Source organism: Telopea speciosissima, chromosome 2 (assembly GCF_018873765.1).
Source record: "Telopea speciosissima isolate NSW1024214 ecotype Mountain lineage chromosome 2, Tspe_v1, whole genome shotgun sequence".
In the NCBI taxonomy this organism is placed as follows: Eukaryota; Viridiplantae; Streptophyta; class Magnoliopsida; order Proteales; family Proteaceae; genus Telopea; species Telopea speciosissima.
The window spans coordinates 66,534,478-66,555,380 of record NC_057917.1 but is presented as its reverse complement, the minus strand read 5'-3'; the positions used below and the strand labels follow the sequence as shown (position 1 = coordinate 66,555,380).

The 20,903-nt window shown below is 37.4% G+C and overlaps 1 protein-coding gene across 1 annotated transcript; it reads left to right on the top strand.

Annotated features, from left to right (window-relative positions):
* Positions 1-9,911: 9,911 nt before the first annotated feature.
* Positions 9,912-19,257, top strand: LOC122653221 (tubby-like F-box protein 7). The gene is made up of 4 exons (XM_043847172.1): positions 9,912-10,309; positions 10,764-10,851; positions 15,841-15,970; positions 18,555-19,257. The coding sequence occupies exons 1-4, from the start codon at positions 9,953-9,955 to the stop codon at positions 19,123-19,125; spliced, it is 1,146 nt and encodes a 381-aa protein (XP_043703107.1). The 5' UTR covers positions 9,912-9,952; the 3' UTR covers positions 19,126-19,257.
* The last annotated feature ends 1,646 nt before the right edge of the window (positions 19,258-20,903 follow it).

Genomic DNA, 20,903 nt, shown 5'->3' with positions numbered 1-20,903 from the left:
AATTAGGAGAGATGTCTTTATCGGTGACATGAGACAACCTTTCAATATTTACAATAAAATTTGGGAAAATTACATGATTAGTTAATTTTAAGTTTTTATTTACAAAACTATTCATCTTATGTTTGAATTAACAAAAATAGACAAAAACAAGTTAAGGTTTACAAAACTGAACAAAATAGTGTCTCTCCCTCCCACACTTACTTTTTAGACATTTTTACCTCTGCAATTGCCTTTTCGCCCAAGCATCCTTCATTCCCTGCAACCCCACCCCTGTCCCAGCCACCGCCATTCTCTGTTATCCCAAGTAACAGAGGAAAAAAAAAAGAGATTTTTTCAAAGGGAAACTATCGAGGAAGATGAAGGATGAAGGAGAGTCACTGTTTTGTCTAGTTTTGTAAAACTAAACTTGTTTTTGTCTATTTTTGTTAACTCAAACATAGGGTGGACATTTTTGTACATGAAAACCCAAAAGTAGCTAATCATGTAATTTTCTCATAAAGTTTTCATTTTTATCGCCTCTATCTGGTAAGCCTTCTTGGTTGGAAATCGCCATTTTCAGTATTTTTTCCAGTCAACCAAAGTTGCAGGATTTCAGTCGAATCCCCAAACTAATCCCATATGGAAACCGCTTTCAGTTCTGATTTCAGCCGAATCCCCAAACTTCAACGCCATTAAAAGGCTTTCTGTGAACTTCGCCGCTAGGGTTTGAAAGAAAGGTTTAGAAGATGAGTTGCAGGGTTGAGTGTTTAATGAGGGCAATTTGGTCATTCTATCATATCAAGAGCATAATGATAAAAAAAGTCCAACCGTTTGAACATAACGTCCGAGACTAATGGATTGGACCAAAGTGCTACACTGTTTTAAAAGTATGGAGAGTTTGCAATTAGAAAAGTTGTAAAAGGGCATTTGAACAAATAGGCATTTTCAGGAGGGCATTTGTAAAGAACCCTTAAAGAAATGGATGAATGGAATATGTGGGATTTAAAAAAATGCCACATGGAGGGGTGTGGGGAGAGTATGATTCAATTACTATGAAATTTGACATGGCAAATGCAGACCATTTCTTACTTAGATGTCCAGCAGTTGAAATTGTCATGTTGCACAAATATACGTACGATATCAAAACTTTTTCTGCCTTTGTTCTCATACAAGTTGGGAAATTAAATGTCTCTAATTTTTTGGATTGCCTGTTTGAGAGCCATGTTGAAGTTGATGTAGGAAGTTATATTTGGATGATAAGACTAAGACTAAGCATGATGTGTCAAGTTTTGGTGGATTGGTGATCCAACTCAGCCATATGAGGTGTACCCTGCCATATTACACTTTCCTTGGTTTGAGCACTGGTATATGTCATCATGCTTTGATAGAAAGAATTTATATTACAATCTGTAAAGGATCCAAGCACCGGTTGAAAATTTAAATTTATTTATTTTTTTCAAATTTTCTCACTCATTTAAAGGGATTTGCAATATCCAGGCCTAAGCACGCGCATTCATATTGATGTCGGAAGTCATCTGCATCATTCAAGTTTCTCGTGACTCAAAGGAAGGGTAGGTTCATATAGATGTGAGGAGAGAAACTCTTTATGAGATCTCATTATTCTCGCCATGTTTCCTGATTCAACTTCGATTATTGTGGTCTCAGACTTGGTCTGGCGTTTTGACATGTCTTGGCTGTTGTCATTTGATCAAAACCTCTCATCTGCATTTGGTGCTTGCCATGCACCCCCACCAACCCCCACAATTGGGCTTCCCACTTGCGCCCCTCCCCCACCTAGTGGCCTATGGGCCCTCCATAAGTTGAGCAAAAGAAAAAAAAAAAAAAAAAATTCCTCGATGAACTTAGCAAAAACCCAATGATAATTGCTACCCACCTGCTTACGTTTAAGGCTTTAAGGCTTTAGGATTATTTTTAAGAATGGTTGATATTGATTTTATTCTCAATTTGTTTTTTAATACATATACGGATACAAATGATAAAAAAACAAGGGGTTAGCCAAGGTCAATCAGGGTTCAGTTCGACAGCCTGAGCTGAGGTATCTGAGTTTGACCTCAGAGCCTAATTGAGCTTGGGCTGAGCTAAGAGGACTTAGGGTTCGCACAAGGGTTTTAAAATACTTAGTCCAATTTGACCCTGTTGTACATCTATTTTTATTGTTTTCTATATCTATGATACCTATAGAGTATGCTATTGTGGTTTATAGTAAAATCAACTTAGAAAAACTTAGGCCCCGTTTGTTTGACGGGAACTTAGGTGGGATGAGAGAATTGGGGTGATAATGTATTGATGTGACATTTCAAAATACCATCTCAATCTTGTTTGTTTAACTTGGGGTGGTGAATTTACAAAAGTTCATAGAACACCATTAAATGTTTTTTTACGTTGAAACGTGGCACTTGAAAACCCCACTCCTATGCTATCCAGAATCCCACAAAAAAACCTCTTAAAAAAAAAAAACCAAAACAAAAGATCGCACAAAAATACAAAGTACTTTGGTGACTGTTTATAAGAAAAATAAAAATCCTACCCTTGTTCCCCAACCCCACAACATTCTCACCCCATCTTCCCCATCAAACAAATAGGGTCTTATATAATTTTACTGAATAACTAAATGCAAATGTTGAGAGTTGTAGAATCTTTAAACACTAGTTCATCTCGTTGATCGGTACGATTGTGTGGTTTCTCTCATATGGGGGTCTGAAATGACCATTCCACCCCATGATCGAACACACTGTCCGGGTGGAGTCCACCCCCCTTTTATTAGAGACACTAAGAAATCGTATCGGGCCAGGGAATCGCAGGTGATAAAAATGCGTCCATCATGCTGGATCTAAAAACACATAAGAAATTGACTTACTATAAGTGAATTAATGAATGGTTGATTTGAAGACAATTACATGTTACAGTTTCACGCAATTAGGTATAAGCAGGTGACGTGTTTAACAATTAACAAAGGAGGGTTCATCATTTGACTTATCACTACCTAAAACTAGTGGGACTGCGTCAAATTGACTCTTTTTGCATATTAATATGTTATTTTGCCTTGGGTCAGTTGGGTGGTCCTCCACAAATCACAATACAATATTGATTCCCAAAAGCTTTCTCCATATTGGGGACTCGGATATTTGCCACAAGACCCTTGGAATTGTCTAAGCATTGAAGTCTAAGCTAAGCAAAGTCATCGGCAATTATTATGGGGATAATTAACTATTTCTCATTATTAGATACTATCTTAGCGTAGGACTACAACCACCCACCTACCCATATTCTACATTTAGGAAGATAGGGCCTCATGTCTAAAGGTGTGCTTTAAGCCTTTAACATTGGGTGTTGTATATAACTAAGTTGCATCATTAAGGTGAAAGATATGTGGTTTTTGTGGGAAGTAGTTTTCTGTCTGGGAGTGTGGTCTCCGCCAGCACTCTCATGTATTTATCCCTCTCCTCTTTAAAATAAGGGGGTAAAGGTGTTTTTTCATATGGAGAGAAAAGAGAAAGACTCATGGGAGTTCTGATGTAGGCCACACTCTCGGACAGAGTTATTTTTTCCGTGGTTTATATATAGAACATGCAAAGTATCTCATGATGTGTGGGTCTTCTATACTACACGTCTCTTTCAAAGTTCAAATTCTTCATTCAATCAATTGGTTTTAGGAATCGGATCACGAAATCGGTAGACCCCGATCCCAATTAATTCTGATTTCTAATATATTCTTATCTATATTTTTTGGGAAACCATTCTCTGTGGGGGAGCACAGAGGCCATGTGCGTGTGGCAAACAATGAGAGCGCGTGTGCTAGCATCTTGGGGGCGGTCATTTCGCCCCCCCTACAGAGAATATTTTCCCGTAGTTTTTAATAAATCAATGAAACTTATCTCATGTAATTAAATTTAGGGAAAACGATTCTCACGCAAACAATGTAGATGTGAAATCCAAAGAGATACAAAATTTTTGAATTACCCTCATGTAAACCATAAAGTCCCCCCCAACCCAACTTGCCTTGGCCCAAGAAACATAGACAAACACAAGGTGAGGGAACTCCTTTGGGCCTTACGAGCTTTCAACGACCCTTTGGAGGCAGCCCACAAACCCAATCCATACAATACATTACAATGAACAAATGACATGTGTGGCTTCCCCCTCCCCTCCCCCCGCGGCAGCATAGAGAACATTTTTTTCATATTTTTTAATCATTTTTCTTTCTTTTACTTCGTAAAATAACATAAAATCAATGGAACTTAACTCATGTAATTCAATTTAGGAAAAAATATTCTCACACAAATGATGTAGAATCGAAATCCAAACAAATACAATTTCCCCAAATTACCCTCATGTAAATCCTAAAACTTTTCCTCAAGAGTTGTTGCTCCCACGTAGATCACCCAACTTGTTATGGCCCAAGAAACATAGATAAATACCCGACTCCTCTGTGCCTTACGGGTTTTCAACGAGCCTTCGAAGGCAACTCTAGAACCCAATCCACATAATACATAGACCATCAACAAGCGACATGGGGATCCCTCCCCACACTCTCTCACATAGTCATGGTTCCTACCTATATCCTCTCTCCTTAGAGACACCATGTACACCCCCTACTGAATCAAACTATTCTTGCACCGTGAATGGTATGGCGTGGTATCTCCCCTCCATGCCGACGGTGTGGAGAAGTTTGGGAACCATTGCCGTCGATACTAGCTTTAGAAGACCTGTATTGACGGATGATTTTATAACCTGATCACTTGTTTGCTGACCATTTCAACATTGTTGATACGATATATATATTTTTTCATATCCAAGAAAAAGAAAAAAGAAAAAAAACTATACTTTGACAAAGTCAGTTGCTTTGAGCTTCAATCAAGCCTACAACATTTTATGTCTATTTCTTTCGGAATTGGGACCCAAACATTACTTTCTAGAATTAGTCTTTTCGAGTTTCGAAACCGACAACTATGTCTTTTCATCAAAAAAAGACAACTATGCATGATTTAGTAATACCCGATAGTGATAGTGGCATATATATATATATATTATTTGGGAATTATAATTTATATAAATATAAATTGGTTTATGGTTAGCTTGTCAATAGAGCCCGTGATGAACTCATGAAATGATTATATAAATAATTTTAAGATTTGGATAATCTGAAAAAGGCTGAGTTTTCCTTCAGCCACAGTCAAAAGGACTGCAACCTTTAATGTCCCTAGGAAATGGTGGACCCTCCAACAGGAAAAGATGTTAATGTTGTCCGCTTAACAAATGTTCTCTTGTAAGGGTTTTTTTCCCCTATATGATACCATTTCGTGTGCTTCCATTGGTATAGGGTGGGAGATTAATCCACCTATACAAATATTATCCCACACAATCCATTAAATGGAAGTGTTGATGAGAATTAATTTATGGACAAGAGATTGATACGTTGGCAAGGTGCCCTTGTATCATACCCCCACCAATTTGGGAGGTGGGGGTGTGAGATGTTTCGTCAAATAAGGGAAAAGGAGATGGAAGAAAGTATGTCAGATGAAAGAGGGAAAAGAAAGAGAAACTGTGAGAAAATTGTACACATTGAATATGTGTACAAATTTTTCTTTGAATATATGAAGGGGTCCAAGTCCTAACAATTATTTGAATCCTACTTATTTAAGGGGTTTTTTTTATTTTTTTTATTTTTGATAAAGATCTTTTTTATTTTTTTGATAAAAATTGGCCAAGACTAACAACTCACAAATAAAAAGTCATGAACTCAACTTTCCTTGGGGTCTACCCTTAAGAAGTCGGGAGTTCAATTGTCCTTGGGGCCTACCTATTAGAACAAGTGCTTATTTCAAACCTATTGTGGTCCATATCTTTTAATGACAACCATGGATATAGAAGAATTTCTTATGTCATCATTAACATTTAAAAAATCTAAACCGGATCAAAATCGGCCATGATTGATCCTGATTCTAGCTATTTTGGAGCAGTTGATTCTAGGGATTTTTTGGATCATATCATTGGGTTTTAGATCTAAAGGATTAATTCCATTGGTAGGGAACAATTTGATCTCAATTTCAAGTTTAAAATCTTTGGTCACCATTGGTTGAATCATTGATTCTACTTTCTAGTGAGTCTAGAATGTTTTTTCTTTTGGTAACAATGAGTCTAGAATGTGGGTACCATAGAATGATGCTTTCTTATTCTCAACATAAGAAAGCAAGGTTGAAGATGACAATTCTTTTGTTTTACTTTCTCAGCTGTTTTTTTACCAACCAGCAAAGCTTAACTCCAGTAATAAGAAAGTTTTAAGTGGTTTGAGAAGAGAAGGTAAAATTGGGCTTAATTCTATCATCTATTTGTTTTGCCACCAATCGTCCAATGCTCTGTAAATGGGTAAGCATCTGCCACAGCTTTTGCAGAGCACCAATATATGGAACTTCTGAGTAATAATAATGTTGACGTTTACTGTGATTGAAGCCTTTTTTCGTTTTTTTTTTTTTTTAATCATTTATGCTCCAAATTAAGCAGTACTTATAAAGGTCTCATCTCTGATCTGCTAGTGACCAATTTTTACTATCGACGAATGTTCTCTGTGCCACAGGCGCAGGCTGCGCCCAGACACATGGGGGTGGACGCAATGACCATCCTGCCCCCCTAAGTGACAGGCCTATGTGTCTGGATGCAGCCTGCACTGCGGCACAGAGAACATGAGCCCAATTTATATGTTTGGGGCTTATTTTTACATTCTTTGCCAGCCTTTGTAACCTTAGGAGCCAAATGGATCAATCAATAAGGCAAAGTGCCCATGCCTTCTCCTTTTCAGATTGAGTTGTTTTCGCTACAACCACAACTAAACAACTAATGGTTGAGGAATACTCTGTCCCCGTATTCTTGTTCAGGGGTTAGGTGTAGACCTAATGAGATTCCTAGCTTTATGGTAGCCCCAAATCATTACACCGGCACCCAACTGGTCAAGTTCTTTCTTTGAAAATGCAATCCCTCGTTATTCTTTGGGCTCCATTTGGTTGCAAGGAAAATTGAAAAAAAGTCAAATGAAAATTTTTAAAATTTTTTTAAGGAATTTTATTTTGAAAGGGTTCTCTGAGCAAGCAATGTACATTACATCCCTTTATGTTATTTTTCTAAATTATTGTTTTTTTTTTTTTAAATTGATATATAATAATACATGTGAGGAGGTGCACTGTATGCCTTAGGCTCAAATAGTCTTTTTTTTTTTTTGTATACTAAATTTTTGGTAATCATTACCCAATCTGATTGTATGAACTTAATTTTCTTACATATTTAGTAATGATATTTTTGAGATGTAATTTGTATTTTACATTTGAAATCCAATGGATTTAGATGTAAAATAAAGTAAAATGTAATAACCAAATGTAGAACAATTTGGAGTTAGTGATATAACCATGTGGGGTAATGATAACAAAAGTTTCTTTATTAGGTTTGAAATTTTCACTGCCCTTCCCTTCAATTTCCTTGTGATCAAATGGAGACTTAGGGATATCTAATTGGGTAACATGAGTCTCTCAAATACTTCGGATAATGTTATTATTATATGTTGACGTATCTTCAGTTACATTTCCTAATCGAAATCGATATCACATGTAATGGTTTCCTAATCGAATTCCATCTCATGTTATCTCTTGTACAAGAAAGCTTTTTCTTTTTCTTCCCTTGATATTAATCAAATGGTTATCATTATTGGCACTAAAAAAACATGTATTGGGAAGACAAGTGAAATCTATTTTTTATTTAAAAAAAAAAACTTTTGTAACCATGACTGTATAATCTATTTAATTCTTATCATGTTTGATAATTAAAATTTTTAGAAATAATCTTTATTTTCCTTTTCAAATTCAAGAGAGTAGTTTGATTGGAAAGCAAAGTAAAATATAGTGATCAAATTTGGAATTATTTGGAGTTAATTACATAATTATGTTAGGTAGTGATTACAAAAGTTTTCATTTTAATTTTGATTTAGTTTTTAATCTCTTTCCCTTTATTTCCTTTGCAACCAGATGTAGCCTTCATGTTTTTAGCAATTCAAATACTCTAAAAATACCTAATTCTCTAGACATCTTCGAAACTTTGTTTCAATACGAATTTTAATTTTTTTAGTATGTTAAGAATAATGATATGAACAACATGTCTCTAATGGTATAATTATTTAATTCATGTTACATTATCAAAATATCGCACCAGGGTATGTTTGGTTGGCAAGAATTAAATATAAAAAAAATGAAATTTTTTGAAAAAAGAAGAGAGAAAGAGACATACAACTCATGATTAGTGTAATCATTATTTTTTAAAATTTTGGAAAAGAATAAAGAAAGACCAATAAATTCATCATTAATGTTATCATTATTATGTCATATTATATATATATATATATATATATATTTCTTTTCTATCCATTTCTTGCCAACCAAACATAGCCATTGACATATTATGTTGTCAATTGCAATTGGATTCTCACGTTTATTGAAATATGTTATTATCAAACGAAAGACATTATTGCAATACAATACACTATAAGGCTCCATTTGTTTTGTTGGGGATTGTGAGATGAGAAAGTTTAGGATAAATCCCACATTTTGGAGAGAGAGAGAGACAGAGAGAGGTGGATCCAAAAAACCTCTGATAGGAATAACCACCTAAGTTCACATTTTTTTCCACCTGGACATCCAAATATCTCAATTTATCATACTTTTTGGAAAGTCTTTAGATTTTTCCACACTATTCATTTCCAGTCCACCAACTCCTCCCTCATGAAACTTGAGTTATAGCTTGTGATGCATGATACTGATGCTAGCACGAGTGACGAGGGTGGATGGCAAGTTAGTTTTTCCTATGTGAATGGAATTCACTACTAAACAAGCATAGGAGTAGATATCCAATTGAAGTTCAGTTGAAGCCATTATAACTTTTATTTTTATTTTTAACAATTAAAAAAGTTTTTTTAGTCACAAGTTACTAGAAATGTTGCCTACATAATCATCTAACAACTAATAGTATTTGAATCAAAAGAAGTAGTTTTCTATCCAGAAGTGTGGCCTATGCCAGCACTCCCATGTGTCTATCTCTCTCCTCCTCAAAACAAAGGTGTAGAGATGTCTTTTCATATGGGGAGGAGATAGATAGACTCATGGGAGTGCTGGCATATGCCACACTCCCAGACAGAGAACTTTCTCCCTTGAATCAATATGAGTTCCTTCCATGTGATGGTAATGTTTTTAGAAAGATACATTTTAAGAGGTAGTTTCCTTCGAGACTAGATTAGATCAGGTTCTCGTACGAGAACCATTCTCATTTCCTTCACCCATGGCGATTGGAGAATCTACTGTCAATGGGTTTTGGATGTCTTAAAATGGGATTGAAAACAATGGGAGGGCATTATCGATTTCATAGAGCAATAATGACCTTAGAAAAATTTTTACCCTAAGGCCAGCCTGCCCAATCCCCTATGCGCGCTGGAGAGGATCTGGACTCTGGGGGGATTAAAAATAGATATAGGCCCATAAATGTCAAACATGGCCTACAGAGACTCTACATAGGATATTTTCCACCGATCCTGCTGTTCAAAATTTTCGAATGATGAAATAGACGTTTAAAAGAAATAAATTAAAAAAAAAAAGGTGAAATCGACGACTCAAAAGGAAAGACTAGCCGCTGCATTTGAATTGCTTTAAAATTGTGGTTTTTTAGTTTGACAACAATTTCGCAGCAATTACGATTTACGAAAGAGAGGGATTGCCTTTGTAATCTAATTAATACTCCATTAATTATCATCTTTATCTTGTCTCTCCTTTTGATTTCTTCGTCTTCGTCTCCGTCTCCGTCTCCGTCTCGGTTCGGTTTCGATAAATCTCTCTCTCTCTCTCTCTCTCATTCTCCATCGCTCTCAGGCCATTAGCCTCTAGCCTATGAAGATTTTAGGACCAGAAGAAGGTAGCAGCAAGTAATGTCTCTGAGAAGGGTATTTCGGTCCCGGAAGGGCCTTTCGAGTTGCTCTCAGGATCTCAGAACCCTAAAAGCAGAAGGGATCGAAGCAGACCAACAAAAGCTCGGAGGCAGTGATGATGAAGAAACCAAGGAAGGAATTGTAGCTTCTCCGGATGAGGATTGCTGGTCCAAAATGCTTCCCGAGCTTCTCGGGGAGATCATCCAGCGAGTCGAGATCAGCGAAGACCGGTGGCCCGTCCGGAAGAACGTTGTCTCCTGTGCCTGTGTCTGCAAGAGATGGAGAGACGTCACCAGAGGGATCGTTAGGTCTCCCCTCCAAAGCGGGAAGATCACTTTCCCTTCTTCTCTCAAGCAGGTTTTGCCTTTTCATTCCCTTTTAAAATAAAAAATAAAAAAATCTCTTGTTTGGTGATTCCTTCGGGTTTTGGTGTATCTCGTCCAAGTTGGGTGTTTAGATCTGTCTTTGGAACTCTTTGTTACATTCCTGGTTTTTATAGTTTGATCTTTTTTCCCCTGTTGAGAAATGAGAACCTTCTTCACCCATCAGTATGTTTTCGATTTTGTGTAATGCTTTGTAAGGTTTAACGCTAGTATTATGTTAAAAGTTGATATTTCGTATTGGATTATCGGTCTGATTTGAAGTTTGTTTTGTTAGTTTATGTTTATTTGAATTTCGGGTGATGTGTGCTTCTTGGGTTATTGATTTCGCATTCTCAAAGGACATTTTGATTATTGTTACTTCTTTTTCAGTATTAGGATAGTTATTGGTTCCGGGATTGATGTGTGATTCATTTTTACAAAAAATGCAGCCGGGGCCTCGTGACACTCCCCTTCAATGTTATATCAAACGGAACAAAAAGACCTCCACTTTCTATCTTTATCTTGGGCTGACTCCAAGTAAGTAAATTTAATGGAATGCCTTTCTTATGGATTCACGGTCTTATTAGAACTTTCTTCTGTGGACTTAACCTTTTGTTGCTCAATTCGTTTGAATTGAATACCATCTGTACATTTGACTTACTAATACTGAACATGAAAGTGGTAATTTTACTCCTGTGATATTATAACTGAACACTCAATTTTACTCATCTCATGATCATCTGAACCCTCTAGATGAGCCATTTATGTTTATACAAGTAAATCTGTTTCATTTCCTGCTCTACAAGTCTGTTTGATATGTTTCAGGTGTAGTTGGGAATAAACACATTGAATTAATTTGTTCATGTGCATGTTATTTGAAACAATCCCTTCTAGTTGTCAACACATCCTCTACATTTAGGTCGGAGCAGTATTTGACAGGAAAATATCAATGCAGGTGAGCTTAGCTGACCTTTAAAGATTATAACCGTATGGTTGCTTGTTCTAGTACCTTCCTATGGTAGGATCTGCTTTACACAGAAAAGTTAGATGGTGGGAGATGCTAAGTTCTACACCGTTTTTGTTGTTTTTTTATTCTTCTTGATATCTTATGAGTTTTTCATGATCACTGTTGTACTCCTGAAGATTTGGTGACGGCATCATAATGTTTGAATAACATCTATTTGTTCCCTTTTGGAATTGTCCGGAGCCTGGAGACACTTGTTTCTCTCTTGAAACATTTATTTTCCCTTTTAAAGCCCAACGGATTCTTCCTCAGATTGTACGAGAGCCAGATATTGTGCAGAGTAGAAAGGAGGATTTCAGAATTTAGATCCACCTAAATATGCAAATGGGATTTTCAGAAGTGTTGAAGTGTATCCATTAAAGACAAATCAAACACTGTAACACTAGAAATTATTGAAATCCCATTCATCACAGGGGAAACTGTTAAATAGTGGGATTGGAAATTAGGAGTCAGGAGGAGTCGGGAAAGAACCTCAATTTCATTTTACTTTAGGAAATTGGAGGACCCGATACTTGTTTGGGATTTATTTTTAGTGAAAGAAGTGAGAGGATTGAAAAGGAGTGTCCTAACATGCAGATTCGGTGGGAGATGGAGTCAGCTGAAAATGACAAGAGTTGCAGGCGAAACATTCCTTGAGCCTTTCAAACCTATGCCAAGTGTGGGTGGCAAAATATTCAGCTCTGGAGTTCATATTTCCTGGAAATTGTTGTCTTTTGAGTTATTTGGTGGTTTGGAAGGAGAGAAGTATTTGAATTTTTAACAAGAGAATGTCATTGGATGATTAACAAGTAAGAACATATTTCTGTTGTTGTTGTTTTCAGTGTTATCTTTTTTGTTGTCTCCATAAGCAGTTTAATGGAGTCACTATTGTGTTTTCTTGAATAAAGTATGTCATCTAGGGAAGCAAAAAAGATCGTGGTATGTTGCCCTGGCCCTCATAAATTACTGTCTATAAACCCAAACCTGCTGCAGTAAGGATTTAGGACCTACTTTATGGCTTATGGACCTCTGTGCAACTCTGCTGGTGCCGGCCCTTCTCCAAAATTCATGCATAAAGTGGGTCTTGGTGGCATGTCATCCTAGGAGTAATATAGGTTGGGTAGTGATTGGGAAATTTGGGAACACTAGAAGATATAGGCTGTACGACTTTCTGGTAAGGCTAAAAATTGATAGTTATATTATTTTATTTGAAGTGAGGAATCATTAGCCGAAGAAGACCCTGGTCAATCCATGTGGCCTTCTTGATGAACGTCAGTGACAGAGTCATTGTAAATTGGTCCGCGGGCATCATGATAAGTAAAGATTTAAGAGCTTAAAGGTTAGGGAGGGTATTGGGGCTGGCCCCCACTTTTGGGCTTTATATTTATTATATTACTGTAATAAAACCAAAAGACTAAGGCCTAACCCAAACCAATAGTAAACCCTAGCCCAAATTTAAACCGGACCTGCATTATTCGCTCCTTGTTAGAAAAAGACTCATCCTTAAGTCTTGTTGTGTCATAGCACCACCATCAATCGATTGGCATCCTTGAACATTCAGTTTGATAGGACAGTCATTCTACAGTTTGCCCAAATAAACTCAGCAACATTTGGCTTCATCATTATTTGTAGAGGAAGAAGGAAACCAATGGTATTGATCTCTTCGAACTCTGTTCCCTCAATTGGAGTCCGTTCTTGGGGTTCCACAACTTCAATCGGACTGGCGATCAAATCCTCAACTACAATCTCGGTCGTGGCTTTCTCTTGAACCTTCATGTGCACTTCCAATGATTCTTTAAGCAATTCAATTATAACTTCACTTTTTTTTGAACTCTTCAGTGGGCTCTGTATAATATTTCTAAATTCTGTAAAAGAAGCCCTTATGTCTTGCATACTCTCTTAGAATGAATAAAATCATCTTTCACCGAAAGGATTAAGTCACAGATGCATTGATCAATCTTCATAATGAAACCTTATAGGTTAGGCTCTGACACCAAATTGATGCAGATGGATTAGATCAACCTGTGGGTAATGGTCCAAAGAGATACCTAAGGCTATGATTTGTTGAGAAGAGTGGCAACAGATCTGGCTTTAGATCTATGATCAGAAAGAATGGAAAGAATATTCCAGATCTGATGATCAGATTTGATTATGCAAGATAACAGAAACTGAGGAGCATAGCTGTCATGCGTGTAGGCGACCCAAGGCGTTGGGGGGCCTAGACGCCTAGGCATCCCTAGGTGATGCCTTGACAACTATGCTGAGGAGTGAATTTTGATAATATCAGAAATTTAATCAGTAGAGCTTTGAGAGGTCGTTGGGATAAACAGGGGAGAGAAAACAACGAATAGATGAAAAGTTTATAATATATTTGTTTAGCCAGTAGATGACCTGTTCGATGCTTGAGATCTAATCCAAGAATAGCCTGTGACAGCCAAGAGAAGAGAGAGAGAAGTTGTTGGTGAGAAAAGAGATCAACGGGAGAAAGAAAGAGAGGAACAAAGAGAGGAAGAGATAGTTAGCTTGTAGCCTTAACTAAGCAAGAAGGGAGAAGATGGAAGGTAGAAGGAGGAAAGGAGGAGATGAAGAAGAGAAGGAAAGGAAAGAGACAGATATCGGGTAAATGAGTTTAAGTGGTAAAAACCACTTTTACTCTACTCTATATTGCCATTGACTTAAAGAATGTAGAATCACGTAGGTGCCCTTACATATATTACAGCTTACTACAAATGACTACACAACTTACCCAAAAATACCCTTACAACCATAATTCTAACACTCCCCCTCAAGTTAGGGAGTAGATATCAACCATCCCAGCTTGCTCAAGAGAGAATGGAACTGTAGAGCATGTATCCCTTTAGTTAACAAGTCAGCTAACTGATCCCCTGTCCTCACAAAGAGTGTGCCAATACATTTTGAGTCAATCTTCTTACTTCATGTGCTTTGTGAGATCATGTTGAACAGGGATGTGAGCAATACTGATGGCTACCTTATTGTCGCAATATAATCTCATGAAACCATGATTTTTAAACCCTAACTCTTGAACTAACTTCATCAACCATAGAAATTCACAGATACCATGAGCCATGGCTTTAAATGCTGCTTCTGCACTTGATCTTGCGACAACAAATTGCTTCTTGTTTCTCTAAGTGACCAAGTTTCCACAGACAAAGAAAGATACATTATCCTGATGTAGATCTCCTATTAGTACAGAACCAACCTAATCTGCATCAGTGAAGCAATTGAGGATACGATATGCAGCCTCCGTATGACCTGTCCTAGGAGCATGCATGAATTGACTAACCACCTCAACTGTATATGCAATATCTAGATGAGTCAGTGAGAGATAAATTAACTTCCCCATTAACGTCTGGTTTCTTCTTGCATCAACTAGAGGATGGCCGCTATCATCTCCTCTATGATTTGGATCAATGGGTGTGGCCACAGGTTTACAGCCCAATAGCCCTTTCTCCTTCAAGAGATTCAACACATACTTTGCCAGATGTGAATCCCTCTTCTTGACCTTGACACCTCAATGCCTAAGAAATACTTCAAGACACCAAGGATTTTAATTTCAAACTGTTGAGCCAAGTAAGTTTTAAGCCTCGTTCTTGATCATTCTCTGTCACCACAATATCATCAACACAAACAATTAGTGTTGTAATTCTACCATTCTCTTCTAATCTGCTCGACTTTGAGAGTACCCATTCCTCAAAATGGATTGCCTAAACCTTTCAAACCAGGCCTTTGGTGATTGCCAAGGCTATAAAGGGCCTTCTTGAGGCGGCACACCTTTCCTTCAGCTGTAGGGAATTTAAACTCAAGATGAATTTGCATGTATATTTCCTCTTCGAAGTCTTCATGAAGAAAGACATTCTTCACATCAAATTGATATAGTGGCCAGTCTTGGTTTGGTGTTAGAGACAAATCATCAAATGTGGCAAGCAGAAGCAAGGGGCTAGCCTTGGCACAATGGTTAAGCTGCGTTATTGCAACCTGTTGGTTGTGGGTTCAAAACTTGGAAACAGCCTCTCCTGCGAAGCAGGGCATAAGTTTGCATACATTTGCCTCTCCCAGACCATGCAGTAGCGGGAGCCTCATTCACTGGGACACTAAAATGTGGCAAGCAGAACAATAATGAATGTGTATCACTTTATGGAACTATATCAAAGGCGTAAGTTTTGTGCAGGAATTTCGGGATGAGGAGAGCATTTTCTTCTCTCTTTTGGGACATTTTTCTTAGAAAGAGAGAGGAACAAGGTAACTTACACATGAAGGAAAATTACTGGCTTCTGAATAGTTGGCACTATATAGTAACAGGAGCATTTCTCTGAAGTTCATGTTTGCTTTTCTGAGGGTTGCAAACTTCAAATTCTTAGGAACTCCTAAGAAAGAATTTTGTTTTGAGAATAAAAAATTTCTCTCTTTTTCCTGCCTAAATTTCGAAATAAGCTGTTATATTGGCTGGTTGATTGCTTTTTGCCTGGTAATCTTAATCGAGCTTTCTGGGGTTGTTGTTGCAGCATTGATGGATAAAGGGAAATTCCTTTTAGCGGCACGAAGATTTAGGCATGGTGCTCACACTGAATATATAATCTCTCTTGATGATGATGATCTGTCCCAAGGAAGTAATGCTTATGTTGGGAAGCTGAGGTAAAGGCTGTGGCAAAACTTTGTTTTTTCTTACAATGCACTTCCATTGAACGTATTGCCCTCTTAATAATGAACATCAACATATCTTGAGAAGATATTCTATTCTTCTTGATTCATTGAAGCTATTAACTTTTGGGTTTTTTATGGTAATTTTTAGAAGGGATGTTAGTTTTTTACATCTATTAGGTCATCCTATATTCAATATTTTATGTACATATAACATTTTATATTACCTAATAAAAAAGGTGTATCTAAGAAGAACGAAGCTTAATGTATCTTAGAATATGTTACTGGTTACATGAATGTATTATGTATACATATCTGTATCTAATTTCGTGGGAAAAAGATTGTTTGGGCCCACCCTTGGCTTGATACCCTCTGAATGAAGCACCTTTTTGGGGCAAAAGGTTCCTTCATTGTTGTGGACAGATCCTTCTTTTCACGATCACCTGATTTGCCACGTGGTATGGTTGGCCGGGGCTCATATTTTGTGACAGGTAGACCCCTAGGTCCCCTGCTCAAATGTTAAGCTATTCACTTGTGGTGTTAAGGCTGGAATAGAGAATGATTCCAGTTCATTGTGTAGTATGTTATCCCTTTTTTTATGGGATTTCTCTTCGGTTAGTATTTTCATTGTAATTAGCTTCTCAGCTAGAGTTGAGGGTGGGGTAATTTCAGCCCAGTTGGAGTTGCCAAGTAGCAAATAGAGCTTCAAAAAATTCGAGGAAATGGGAGAGTGCAAGGTACTGATCAATGTATGATACACATGGGATATATGGTTGAATTTGAGTTAAATTTTACATGTGACGATCCAGCTCGTCCCCCGTCTATACAGTGGTTTGAAATTGTCACATGACTCACATCATCCTGCCACATGGCAGAATTATGGGTCCCGTGGAGATAAGCCTCTCTACAGTTGAGCATGTAAAAACAAAAATGTTCTTTCCATTCAACTATTTGTTAGATAGGGTACACTTCAGATTGCAGGACTCACTAGATGTTAAATCCTGTTTCTCAAATTTCCCAAAGGTATTGGACTCTAGCTGTAAAAATTGGCTCTCCAAAGGTCAAAGACAGCCACAAGTGGCCTTCATTTTGCCACATGGTGAACTGTGTCTAGGCTTGTTTTTGATGCATGGGCTGATGTGAACAACACATTCACACTTTCTTGGTGCCAACTAACCTGCGGCACATTGTTGCATCGATACATACAACGGTAGGTAGTTTGTTTAGTTAAATGTAATATTCTGAAAGATATTTTTGATCAAATTAGTTCATCAGTGACATCTAGACAGAGCATACCTGATGCAGTACACAGCTAGCATAGGAGGAGAAAGAACCAAAATGGCCAGTCCACTCAGGCCCGTAATTAGGCCCAATGACTAAAGTATAACCAGCCCATATTAGGGCATGACTTAAGTTATAGTCAGGCCCATATTTGGGCCCATTTGATGTTTATAACTTAAGCCCTTACAGAACCATCAACCAGCAGCCTTTGTGACGAGAACATCATCCAGGGAGTTAGTACATATCAGAGGAGACGCTGACGTACACAGCAACATATCACTTCATTGTGGCTAGATGTCCCTTATTAACTTGTGTGGATGCATATTTCTGTTTACTTATGTGTAGCTTGTTTTATTTTGTTGTATTTTATTTTATTTGGTGTCAAAACTGTTGCACTAATGTTGCAAGGGAGTTATTAGGGAGTGATTGCTGGAGAAGTAGTTATTGCTGAAAAAGTAGTTATTAGAGAGTTGTTTCTCCTTTTTTACATTTTGGGTTTTATTAGAAGACTGTATTTTAATATTTGGATGGATATTTGATCAGTTTCATACAGCACTGGAGTGGATATTTGATTAAAGTAGTTGGAAAATATGGTCTGATGGAAAATATTCTATTTAGTGTTAACGGTACTAATTCACAAGGCAATCATCCAGTACTTAACGGATGTTTGAATTAAGGTAGTTGGAAAAAATGATGTCTGGTAACAATAGAACATGTAACAAAGCCAACAAAATTTTATTCTTGCCAAGCTTAAATATGGTCCTTGGTTCTGTATTCTTTCTCATGAATTCCTTCCTGTTATCTCTTCAGGCCAATGTATTGAATTTTTTCCCAAATACTTTTGCTCCCTTATCCATACATCATTATTGTTAGTTCTATATGTATTCTGTTTTTCTAACATGAACCACTCTGATGTGCACCTCAGAGTCTACATCCATAATGCTGTCCCTGCTGCACATAAGTCGATTTTGTTTCACACAACTTACTGCAGAATAACTGGTTAATGTATGTTGGTTTGGTGCTGCTTGGAAAATGGTGGTGGCAAACTGGCAAACACATTTTTAATCGAAGATACATTTCCAGCAAAAGCATATTAAGATTGACATTATACATCATGCTTCCACACCTCACTTGGTTCATGAGCTTTGTACCCCTCTTCCCCCCCCCCCCCCCCAAGAAAAAAAAAAATTGAAGGAAAATAAGTTTTTCAACTCTAGATTAAGCACATCTATGAAAACCATATTCCTTCAAGAATCTTTTTTTTCTTCTTCTGCTGAATCTCCGATTTTATTTACAGCTCGGACTTCCTTGGCACCAAATTCACAATCTATGACAGCCAGCCACCGTATACTGGCGCTAAGCCCTCAAGCAATAGAGCAAGTCGTCGATTTGCAAATAAGCAAATCAGTCCCCAGGTCCCAGCAGGCAACTTTGAGATTGGGCAGGTCTCCTACAAGTTCAACCTTTTGAAGTCCAGAGGGCCTAGAAGGATGCTCTGCACACTGCAGTGTCCGTTGGTGAAAGAAAATTCCCATGAAGGGTCCGAGAAGAGCTCTGTAATACAGAGCCCAGCTGCTTCTGAGTCTATGATTCTGAGGAACAAGGCTCCAAGATGGCATGAGCACTTGCAGTGCTGGTGCCTGAACTTCCATGGACGCGTTACAGTTGCTTCTGTAAAAAATTTTCAGTTGGTTGCATCTGTGGACCCCAGTCAGCCGGATGGGAAAGGGGATGAAGACATTGTACTGTTGCAGTTCGGGAAGGTTGGGGATGATGTGTTCACAATGGATTACAGGCAGCCCTTGTCAGCTTTTCAGGCATTTGCAATCTGTCTCACTAGCTTTGGTACGAAACTTGCCTGTGAGTAAAATTTGTATGTTATTATTACCTTCTTTGTATTCAAGGAATATGATGGTGTTGCTAGCAGCAGCCTGTGGATGTTATAATGTTTGGCTTTATATTTCAATAATTCTATACTATAAGAGCAATTTGCTTCACAATTTACTTTGGTCAAGTATGGATGTGAGAAGTGACAATGTTTTCTCGAATCATAGTTTTCGATTCAACCCAGGTGTCGACTCATTTTGGGATGGTTAAACCATTGAGTCAAATGTGTTGACCCAGGTGTCAACCCATTTAATATATTTAGATATTATATATTGTAATCTATAATATGCTCATTTAATATTTGTAGTTGAAATAATATCAATATATGCAGATATGCGGTCTATCATATATGCTATACAAGAATGGGATATTGACAGCATTTTTATAAAGGTGGCAAACTCGGAAGAAATCCAACTTTGGATTGGATAATGTGTTGGCACTTTTGGAAATGGTCCAAACCTTGATCCAGTTGGAATCAAGATTTTGGATTGATTTGGTAGATCCAGCTATCTAGGGTTTTGCTCCTATATTGGTCAAGTTTATTATCCAGCTTAGTTTTGTGATCAGATACTCGGTAAATCAGGTAGACGCTCTGGGTTTAACCATGTTTAACCCAAATCCTGGGTTAAATGGGTGGATGGATGCTTGAAATTTTTGGACTGGCAAGATAGGGCGAAAGAATGCTGACCGGTGATGTGTCTGGGCATGTACCTGTGCCCAGACACAGCTCAATGCGAAAAGATTGGTGCTGCCCCTTAGGAAGGCAGAAAGGACCAGGGGCAGCGCTGATCTTTTTGCGCTGAGCTGTCTGGTGCAGGTATACACCTAGGCACAACACTGGTTAGCGTTATTTTTCCCGGCAAGATATAAGCCATTGTTTTACCTTATTTTTATTCATGAATTAAGTGTGTTCTAACTTATAAGGAGAATTTGTTAGGACTTAGGAGGGAGCGAAGGCCAGCTACAACTTAAGGGCAGCTATAGGATATCTACAAGTGTTTTTTGCTTTGAGTTGGGGTTTAAAGCTTACACCTTATAAATTGTAAGAAACAGACAAACAGTCCATGCCCTTCATTCCACACCCCTATTTTGAAGTTGTAGGCCAAGATGGCATTGATATGTGAAATTGGTTCAAATGTCGCTACAGTTTCTGCAACCAGATAGAAACCATGAGTTTTCTCCTTTACAAGATGTGTTAATTGCTTCTGGACTATCAAATAATCCTAAGTTTGCTTTCCAAGTGCGTGCTTAGAAGTCTATTGCCTTCTATTTTTGTAAGTATTTTTTTGGGGTAGAAAACATCTTGATTTTATGTTTGATCTAGGGACTCGGATTGAAGATCCAAAAATTATGCAATGTTTTCAGAGAGAGAGAGAGAGAGAGCAGTTTTTCGTCTTCTTTGTGATCATTTTCATCAACCACTGTAAGCAATTCTAAAGCCTTGTTAACAATTTATTAAAGTGTTTCAAAATTCAAAAGCTTGATTAATTTAGGATTCTCCAAATATTAAGTTGATTGACACTTCTAAGTAAGTCAATTTAAAAACAATTAATTAATTTTAGAAGTATTAAATATACAAAAAACTGCAAAAAAAAAGAGAAAAAAGAAAAAAGAAAAGTAGTTCATCTAAGAGTTTAGTAAATTGTTCAATCAATTGGTTAATATAATCAAATACAAAATTTTAAACTGAGCAAATGAGTGATTTAAGGGTAAAACATTTTAGAATGGCATACTTTGATAAGTTACCAAGGCAGCCTAA

Coding starts and splice junctions, on each gene's coding strand:
- LOC122653221 (XM_043847172.1), top strand. CDS start 9,953: ATGTCTCTGAGAAGGGTATTTCGGTCCCGGAAGGGCCTTTCGAGTTGC. Junction 10,310..10,763: donor TCCCTTCTTCTCTCAAGCAG/GTTTTGCCTTTT, acceptor CAAAAAATGCAG/CCGGGGCCTCGTGACACTCC. Junction 10,852..15,840: donor TTATCTTGGGCTGACTCCAA/GTAAGTAAATTT, acceptor TTGTTGTTGCAG/CATTGATGGATAAAGGGAAA.